The sequence below is a fragment of the Glandiceps talaboti genome, chromosome 7 (assembly GCF_964340395.1).
Source record: "Glandiceps talaboti chromosome 7, keGlaTala1.1, whole genome shotgun sequence".
Taxonomy (NCBI): Eukaryota; Metazoa; Hemichordata; class Enteropneusta; family Spengelidae; genus Glandiceps; species Glandiceps talaboti.
The window spans coordinates 16244010-16253894 of NC_135555.1; the positions used below are offsets into that span (position 1 = coordinate 16244010).

A 9885-nucleotide genomic window follows, 5' to 3' on the forward strand; every position below is an offset into this window, starting at 1 on the left:
AAGACTTCCATTAACAAAGACAGTGCACAACTAAAGTTAGTCTTGCTGCTAGACCCCTCGGGCTTTTCTGCTCACTGTCAAGGTGACCGAAGGTCGCTAGTGAGGGCGACAGCCCGAATTCACCTTCGATCGTGTGCCACCTCCAGAGTGTTGAGAAGAAAGCCTGAGGTCTAGCAGGTAGACTAACCTAAATTAAGCCAGTGACCTGTGACAGTGTTGAACAATTTACTCCACGCTGTAGTGTGATATTGAAATACATTGACTATGTAGCACGCCCTCTTGAGGCGGAGTCACGTTCTTTCTAAACAAAATGTACGGGACTTCGAGACGACATTTTGCTACCAGTACCTGATGACCAGGTTAGTGCGTTGTGAATGTGGAGCTACTTTAAACATAGTCATGATCAAATCAGTTTGGCGACATGTTCCGTTCACGATATAAGTAACGAAAACCAGACAACGTTGCATGCCGGATAACACCAGGATTATAGTCACAAGCGTCGAAAACAACAAGGCTGGCGAGGGCGAGACTCTAATATACGTGCCATATAGGTTTGTATACGTGTAGATATGTTTCATGATAGTTACCATAAAGGTCACTTTTGTGTCATCACCAACATATGTACTGATATTCTACAAATTTAGGGTGTAAAGGTTGGTTGTCAAGGTAACCGTTGCCACAACGTTTGTAGATGAACTTTGAGTAATAATACTTTGAGGGCTGCTAAAAATAGATTTCACATAGCTATGGGTTCATGTTGATATTATAATACTGAATAAAACATTACAGTTGTCGTTGCTTAAATGAAGTATATCTCTTGTCAACATTAATCAATGGGTTTTGTTTTGGTTCGACGGAGAACTGGTCGCCCTCAAACCGATACACCGACGTTAATTTAGCACGCTGGAGGACATGTTTACTTCATTTATATATCAGCTGCTTTGGGCGACATGGAGTTGAAATATAGTTCATATGATGATCTGTATAATCTGGTGACAGCGGGCGCTATTACAATTCCTAGAAATACTTCATCATCTACCTTTAGTCTCCTATTACACATTGATTAACTTCACATCATGTCCAACATATCATGACTGTAACTTTGCTTTTTCATAAACAGGTTAATATAATATTACAGAAGTACTCGAGGCCTGAAGAGATATATGAGGGGGATATATCGGACCAGTTAGTTCCAATCTAAGGTATGTTGAAAACCTTGTATATCGCCATAATATTAGCTGATGGTTAAAACAGAGTCGGATTACTCAATGTGTTAAATACAGTTTTGTATTTCGTAATTGATATTTGCTATTATAATTAGCCTTTAAGTGATGTTGTTGAGGAAAATTGCTCTACCAGCCAATCAAATTTGTTAAGAACAAAAAGGACTTGATTATTTGTCACAGGCTCTATAGCAGTCAGCAAACCAGGTGCAGATATTCTTGCAATTCTGTGTCAGATTTTGTAACATTGCAATGTCGTACATGTAATAAAAAAGAGCCTTACAGTGTCAAACACGAAATACTGAAATGTTAGGCTGATCATACCAAAGAGAGAGCTTATTCGTGACAGTGCATCTTTTGTAGAGCGCCAGTGAGCATCACTTGATGGATACTAGGTGCAATATAACTCTCTTTATTTATCTATCTATTTATTTGTTTTATTATTTATTAACGTTACACTAATAAGATGACTGTTTGTGCAGAAATCTGAACTACCTTAGGGAGCCTTATGTCGACAAAAGGATAACCCAAACCGACTGTTTCACCTTACACATTTAGATGTCAACGCAAGGAAAGAAAACATTCAAAACGGAGGCAGGAGACATTGTCATCCGAAGTTTCTCTAGTGGTGATGAAGATGACGTCTTAACAATGTTCTTGGCTGGGAGGAAAACAGTTATTTTTGATTTATACAAACGGCAGTTTAACTTTAAATCAGTATGGATATGCTTAGTAACTGGAGTAGTGGTCTCTTGCTTATTGTGGCCTTACGTTTCATTGTTTGTTATTATCACAATAATGGCAGTATTTTATTTCTTAAGTTTTAAGTATGAACACATGTATGCAAATATACGTCTTCGAACCGATTTACAGGACATTACTAACTATTACAACAAACCGAGACATCATTTCTGGGTTGCTGAACACAACGGAACTGTCGTCGGTTCAGTCAGTGTTCGAGAAGATGGGACAGATCCTATGAAAGCAGAGTTGTTGACGATGAATGTTAAGAATGGCTATCGACGTTTGGGAATCGGAAACACATTAGTAGACACTGTAGTAGAGTTTGCAGTGAAAAATCATTATCGAGAACTGTTTCTGACGACTTTGTTTAGTATGGCAGCTCCAAGAATAATGTATGAACGGAAAGGTTTCACGCTTGTTAAGATCAAGGATGACATACAGTTTATATTTCTCAAATCGGAAGTGTGCTTTTATTCACTGAAACTCAACAGGCATGATTAAAAGTATTCGTCTTCGAAATAAAAAGAGGTAATGTTTGCATATTCTTCGAGTTAATATATTCGAGATGCATCCAATAAACATAATGGCTACTTCCACCAAAGGAAACGGTCGACATATTCCTTTTTTTCTTTTGGTTTATTTTCAAATTTTGTGTCTGTGGAATATAGCCTATGCTATACATTTAGGAAGAATTGTTGCCACTGCAAATCTCCATATCAAAGTATATTTGTCATGATTTTAGTCAGTCGTTGGTTGGTTACAAAATCAGGAGTACCAGTAACGTTAACAGGTATTGCACCTTATACCGCCACTATATATTATCAGAGAGTGGTTATACTAAAACTAAATTTGTACCTTGGATTAATACAAGTCTTCAACTTTCGAAGACATAGCCCCCGCCATTAGTTCACGGCTACTTAGTATCTAAAAATGATATATAGATCGCAACATAAAAGCCTTACACCTGTCACTCACAATGGTCTTGTTACAAACGACAGTTCAAGTTTAAATCAGTTTGGATATGTGTGGTAACTGGAATGGTGGTGTCTTACCTACTGTGTCCATCACTTTATGGTTCATTGTTTTGTTATTATCACACCATGGACTGTCTTTTATTTCTTGTCTCCGTGGAACACAATCTATTCAATATGTTACAGTTCCTTATTAGCCAGTCGTTATTTGCATAATCAAGGGTATATGTTGCTTTAACATGTGTTACCCCCCCCCCCCCCACCATCACAGTATTTTAACAGAGCTTATACTACAGTCTTATTTGTACTTTATAGTTAGTACAAGTCTTTTACTTTCGAAGACATGGCTTCCGCCACTAGTTCACGATTAATTGATATCTAAAATATGATTCTATGATGAGCTAGTAATCACTTGTAATTTCAGAACGTCACTGTCTTCTTATAATGTGAATAATGTTAATTAACCCCATATTCAGAAGAAAATAGACATTAATTAAATAATTAGTATGCAAGACATCGACATATGAAACAAGGTCAGTCTGACTATATAATCTTTCTCCACTATTTGTACATGTGTGTTGACTCTGGATTTAAGGTTCAAGAAATTCAAATGATCAGAAACTTCCAAATGTATTGTGCAATTGTAATTCGATCTTTAAAATCAAGGTTAACAGTCATTCAGTGCTTGACTACAATCTACACAACATCTGAATGTTTTGTCTAACGTGTTTTTAACCATGGATATGAAGGTTAAGGTCATTTACAAGGGCAATGACTGTTTCATTTGAAGGTATTAAAGTGGCCATATGGATGAGGATTGGGTAGTTATTTTGGACCTTTGTGATATATAAAACAATTTTGTTGTGGCTTCCTATTTGAAATGTCAAAGTAAAACAACAAAGACAAAGTCTGTATTTGAAACTCAATACATTGCAAAAAGCTTTATTAAGTTACAGACGTTACTAAGTTACAGTAAAGGACTTGGCATATGCTGTTTCACATTGCCTGTTCAAATAAGAAGCCATGACATATTGTTTTATAAATTAAATATCCAAAATAACTACCCAGTCCTCATCAATATGGCCACTTTAACAGTGAATATGAGGTCAAAGCCAAAATCCAATCAATGGCAACGTTTATTTCATATTGATTGTTTGTCTCAGGGATATGACCGTCCAGTCGATGGACGGCCACACTGAACAGAAAGCACAGACGCACATTGGTTAATCCAATACCTTTCCTCACCCCACCACTTCATTTGATTGGCATGTGTATATGGTACCACAATTGAGACAATTATACGATGCAGTACATATTACCTGGCAACGAAGTGTATTTTGTTGTGGCAAAGCTGTAAGATATTTTTTTTTCAGATGTGCACTTGGTAAATGACTTCTGAAGTTTAGTTTGGTTGCAAAAAATCACGAATAAAGAGCAAAACATTTCAAGACTTTCAGACTATCAGAATGTTGATGGCCCAACGACTGCTCAGCCCCCTTTCCATGGTCGTAAATTTTGCCCATTCCTTTGCACATTGGATATGCAACAGCTTAGTTTAATCTCAATTCAGTCTTAATTGTATGCATCATCAGAGCCAAGTAAACCACTGTATAAGGTATTATATAATTTGGAATTGACTCAAATGCATATGGTCATATGTATCATTCATAAAATATAAAGAAATTCCCTTAATTTTGAAACAGTTACTGACATGTGAAGCTTGCATGATGATACATTGCCCATCATCAGAAAATAAAAATTGAAATGCCAAAAATATTGCAATTGGTAGGTTGGGCCCGTTGAACAGCTTTTTAATTTTTTCTGATTTTACTGATAAAACGGCAGATCTCTTTTTGGAATATTTGGTGGCCCTGAAGAACTGTTAAACTAGGTACGCAGTTTAAGATGTACTCTTTGAAGATCCACTTTCATTAATTGTGTTCGAAGTTGTCTTTAGTTGAAATATTGTTTCATATAATTATCTCATTGCACTGACACTAGCATTATTCCGCAATTCATTTTGAAGCGACAATTTGCTATGGGAAGAATGGCCCTGAATTTTGTAAACAGAGCTGTCCCTTCGACATCAAAATCCAAACTTCAATTTACATTACAATATAATAATGACAAGGAGACTCCACTGAGTTCAGCTTGGATTCCGACATACAGTAGGGCCATACAAGTTTTGGGAAAGACAGAAAAAAAAATCTGTTCAAAATGTTAGTTCTACTTCCCGTTGTACCTGGACAAATAGTTGGGTAAAGAAGAGGGCTGTTTTGTTGTGTTACTTATTTGAGAAAGCACCATCCAATTTTTTTAAATTAAAAAGTTTAGTTTTTTTTACTTGGAATGTGACATCGTTTCGGCAACTACTTTCAAAAGATACGACATTACATATGATGTGTAATTGCGTACGCTAAAATGGATATAATGTAAATTACATGCAAATGTATGTATATTGGCCACCTTTCTAAATTTTAAATGCAGGGTTGCACCAAGACAAAGTTCTGCCCCCCCCCCTCCCCCCGGCAATTTGGTCAGGCTACGGCCCTGCGTACTTGACATTGTGAAGACCACAATGGCTCAGAATATTTCTATCAGAATACAATAAAATGACGATAATATCGTTAATATTGACGTATTAAACCAACACTATATGAAAGGGGTGAAATTACACTTGTTTCTGTGATTTTTTCTAACTACCTTCCAAGAACGTGATTGGATATCGATGTCTACATGTTAAATGGAGAGCCGTTATCGGCCGTAGCATGTGCTGCTGTTACATAAAGGGCTAGGACAATATGCAAAATAGGTAGTTAGAAAAGAAATATCTGCTCCAATTCCCCTACATGGCATTAGAAATCCGTTGATATCTTTGGTAAGCGTGGTCCGATTGTAACAACGACGCGATTTATCGGAAGATTATTAAATTTGGGAACCAGGAAGTGATGGAAGGTAAAATCTTCGAAATGTTTGCCCAGTACAACGGCCGGTTGAACGTTCATGTTTACGTATGGTAATGGTGGCTGCCTTTCATACCGTGTGTCTTCCTTCGCATTGAGTGAAACTGCGCGATCACAGAAACAAGCTTAATTTCACCCCTTTCATATAGTGTTGGTTTAATACGTCAATATTAACGATATTATCGTCATTTTATTGTATTCTGATAGAAATATTCTGAGCCATAACTCGGGAAACAAATGCCTGTGGTGAAGACTTACTTGTTTACTGGTCAACGAACTTTTTGATGACCATGTCTCCTGAATGTCGTCTGACCTTACTGACCCCATGAAATATGACATATCTACACACACACACTTCGTCTACGTAGCAGCTATAACATTACCGCAGACTATTAAACATTGTGTCTACAACAGTGTTCGCCCCAGACACGTTTGTAGTTCTCCGATTCTGTTTCCGCTTGACGCTGTTACCACAAGGTGAGGTTGAATTCATGGTTATCATTCTAGCATTTTGAACTCTTCCTATTGAACTATAAGTAACAATAGTACTATTCCGATGACAAAATCCATTTGCCTCAACTCGGACTTGTTAATTATTAACGTTACAGGGCCCTGTGGTTATACCATGGCTGTACGAATGAATGGTGTCAAATCCAACTTATTTCAGTATCAATTTGTGAAGGGATAACGGTGAATTTGTATTGAATCTGATACGATTGATGTAAACACAGAATAAAGCTCTAACACCGAGGCTATGGTTGAACCTTTTAAAACACGGGGACGTCTGTTCGAACTTACCGTTATTTTTCTTCAACTTAATTCCGATATGTATTTTATACATGGTCGACGATTTTGTATTTTGTCCTTTGTAAAGCAAAGAGTTTTATTTGTAGTATGTTGTCCTGTGATAACAAGATCAAAGGTCACATTGATGGCAAACTAACACAGAGAATAGTCCAAATGGTGCAGGTCCCATGTTTTATGTGTTATATCATGCAGCGGTTAAAACAAAGCTTTATATTGTTTTGTGTTTGACCTCAGGGTCTACTTTCTGGCTTACATAAAAACTTGTCAACCACATGATATCCCCTGGCAGAAATGTAGACTTTGAACTGTTAGTTTTAAAAATGGAATTTTGCATTTACATTCTAAATTGTCAGAACAAGTGATGGGCCAGAAAAAGCACTGGACTAGGTCTTGACAAAATGGATGCACTAAGTGGCCAACCAAATAAAGTAGTTATTCGCCGCTTATCATCTGGCTAAAATGTAGACTCTTATTAACTTGGCCCCTGGTTTCAAACCTTTGCACTTGTATTTCAAATTCAGGTGCCAAGTACTAGACTAGCATTTTTCCAAATAAGGTGCCCCCAAGTGCCAACAAAATAACACAGGTTCTCGACCCCTTTTCTCTAGCTTACACCTAGCCCTATGACACCCTATCTTTAAAAGCACAGAGAAGAAGATAATTTACCCCTACCCCCTACCGTCGGTATTTCAAAATAATAGCTTATATTGGTTTCAATGGGAGAAAATCAGTAATAACCCACAAATATTCAATGTTAACCTACTTTTTCTTGTTCAGCTCATTCAACTGAATAAACAAACACCTTTCATGGGTATCAGATCATGTTATTTAAAAAAAGAATGGAAAGTTTTTATGTAATTTTCCGGAAAATTTTTTGATTTTTCAAAAATCGGCAATTTAAAGCCTCCAAAATTTTTATTTCTTGGCATATATATGGCAAACATTATATCATTAGAAAGGAAATTTTCTAAGCCTTCCAAATATATATTGGATAATACAGTCCGTGCTTGCATGTGTCGAATGGAAGACAATGTGTTACCCCTACCCTCAACCTTTCGACGCCATTCTGTGACGCACATGTAATTTGAAATCGAGGCCAAACTGGTAGTGCATCCCAAAATGTTCAGTTAACATTTTGTTTCTCATTCAGTAGACTCCAATGAACAAAAAATACCTATGTTGGAGGTTTGTGGGGGGGGGGTGCACGGTAACCCCCTCTGGCCCATGGACTAAATCGTTTGAACCTAGTTTTAGTACCGGTACATATTTATGAGAGGTTGTAGTTTTACGTTGAATCCATACGGTACACCTGTAAGCATTCCCTACCAAGTAACCCCTTGCCCCCATATATAACATTCCACCCCTGGTTTGTTTCCTTATAGATGTCACAACAAGTGGAGAGGTCCAGGACCTTTAAAACCGAGGCAGGAGATATTGTCATAAGAAGTTTCACTCCTGAAGATGACGATGAAGTCAAAGCTATGTTCGTCACTGGTATGAAAGAGAACACTTTTCGTCTTTTCAAACGTCAGTTTAAGTTGAAGTCAACATGGTTAAGTCTGTTGGCAGGAATGATAATATGTCGGTGGTTGACACACTCATTTTACAGCCTACTGTTTGTTGCTTTTACGACCATGGTGGTATTATATATCTTGAGTATGTTGGCATTTAAAAACTACTTTGATTCACGTCTTCAAAGCGACCTAAAAGACATCAACACCTATTACATGAATAAGCCGAGACATCACTTCTGGGTTGCTCAGTACAAGGGAACAGTCATTGGTTCAGTCTGTGTTCGAGAAGACGAGACAGATCCTAAGATAGCAGAGTTACTAACGATGAGTGTAAAGAAGGAATATAGACGCTTTGGCATTGGAAAGAGTTTATTAAATACTGTTATAGACTTTGCAAGAAGACATGGATATCAAGAACTATTCCTATCGACGTTGGTTGTTATGGAACCTCCAAGAAAACTGTATGAAGGGAAAGGATTCCAGTTGATAAAGATTGTAGGATACAACGAGTATATGATAGTTATGAAGGTGGAAATATGTTTCTATTCGATGACACTTAAATAACAACATTAGAAAATCACAATTGACCTAGTAATCTTTGTGACAGAAACAAAGAAAATGGTTGTTCTGGAAACGTTTCACATTCGAAATTGCATTTCTTTTGCACAGATTGTTTATTAGTTGCCTTTACTTCTGTGCTCCTTTTATTCATAGACGTCTTCAAATACGCAACATGGCAGAGATGGATAGTCACTACAAATAGTTGGAAAATTTAGAAACCGTTTGAGTTGAGTTTGTTTAGACCATCCAGTTTTGGTATGAGTTTTACACACACACACACACACACACACACACACACACACACACACACACACACACACTTACTTACTTACTTACTCACTCAAAGCAGCTCCCTATAACCTCTGATATTTTGCTATAAATCACTGTGTAAATTGCTAACATGTATAAATATTCAGGTTGGAAAAAAAAACCTTCAAAACATTTATTTGTGCTTTATTTTCCCTGGGTGTGGAAGAGACTTATAATTTGTTTACATACCACTAAGCCTACTCTTTACACACGTTTGTTTAGATTCATAATATACATGCTGTTGAATATAAGCAAGTAGTTGAACAGTTATTATAGCATAAGCCTTTATAATACCGAAGTTTATATAATAGTTGTGTAAACAAAGTGCACATCTTAAACATATTATATGTATGAATTTTACAAGCAACAAGCAAAAAAGCAACAAGGTTTCATCTGATATTTACTATAACAAGTCTTCTGAGATGACAAAGGCCCTAACGCCAATGTGCTGTTAATTAGTGTCTAAAATGTAGTCCTACAATTCACTTCCAAATTGACAAAATCATTAATAGCAATGTCTGTTCATAACATCAGGTGATGCTAATTGACCCAAACACAATACAGGAGAAAATGGACATCTAATATAAATAGTATAATACATTGATATACAAGGCAAGGTCAGTCTGACTAGATGTGCTTAAGTGTTGCCTAAATGAAAACACTTTTTAAAATTTCTTTAGTAATTTACTGTTTGTAAGTAAAGATCTATGGTCAAGGTCAAAGATCATATGTGAAACATGTTGCCCATCTCTAAAATTATGGATCTATACACATGAATAACTGTACCTATATG

The 9885-nt window shown here is 36.7% G+C and overlaps 2 protein-coding genes across 3 annotated transcripts; both read left to right on the forward strand.

Annotated features, from left to right (window-relative positions):
- The first annotated feature begins 311 nt into the window (after nt 1-311).
- Nucleotides 312-2490, forward strand: LOC144438188 (N-acetylaspartate synthetase-like). 2 transcript variants are annotated; one of them, XM_078127231.1, is made up of 3 exons: nt 312-359; nt 1121-1202; nt 1782-2490. In XM_078127231.1, exon 3 carries the CDS (start codon nt 1782-1784, stop codon nt 2466-2468), a length of 687 nt encoding a protein of 228 aa, XP_077983357.1. In that variant the 5' UTR covers nt 312-359; nt 1121-1202; the 3' UTR covers nt 2469-2490. The 2 variants fall into 2 exon arrangements, with proteins under 2 accessions (XP_077983357.1, XP_077983355.1); XM_078127229.1 differs by having other exon boundaries at nt 320-551.
- Nucleotides 2491-8090: 5600 nt separating this feature from the next.
- Nucleotides 8091-8786, forward strand: LOC144438017 (N-acetylaspartate synthetase-like). Its single transcript, XM_078127050.1, has one exon. It carries the CDS (start codon nt 8091-8093, stop codon nt 8784-8786), a length of 696 nt encoding a protein of 231 aa, XP_077983176.1.
- Nucleotides 8787-9885: the final 1099 nt, after the last annotated feature.

What these genes read in the sequence shown, in the direction of transcription:
- LOC144438188 (XM_078127231.1), top strand. Translation starts at nt 1,782, where the DNA reads ATGTCAACGCAAGGAAAGAAAACATTCAAAACGGAGGCAGGAGACATT.
- LOC144438017 (XM_078127050.1), top strand. Translation starts at nt 8,091, where the DNA reads ATGTCACAACAAGTGGAGAGGTCCAGGACCTTTAAAACCGAGGCAGGA.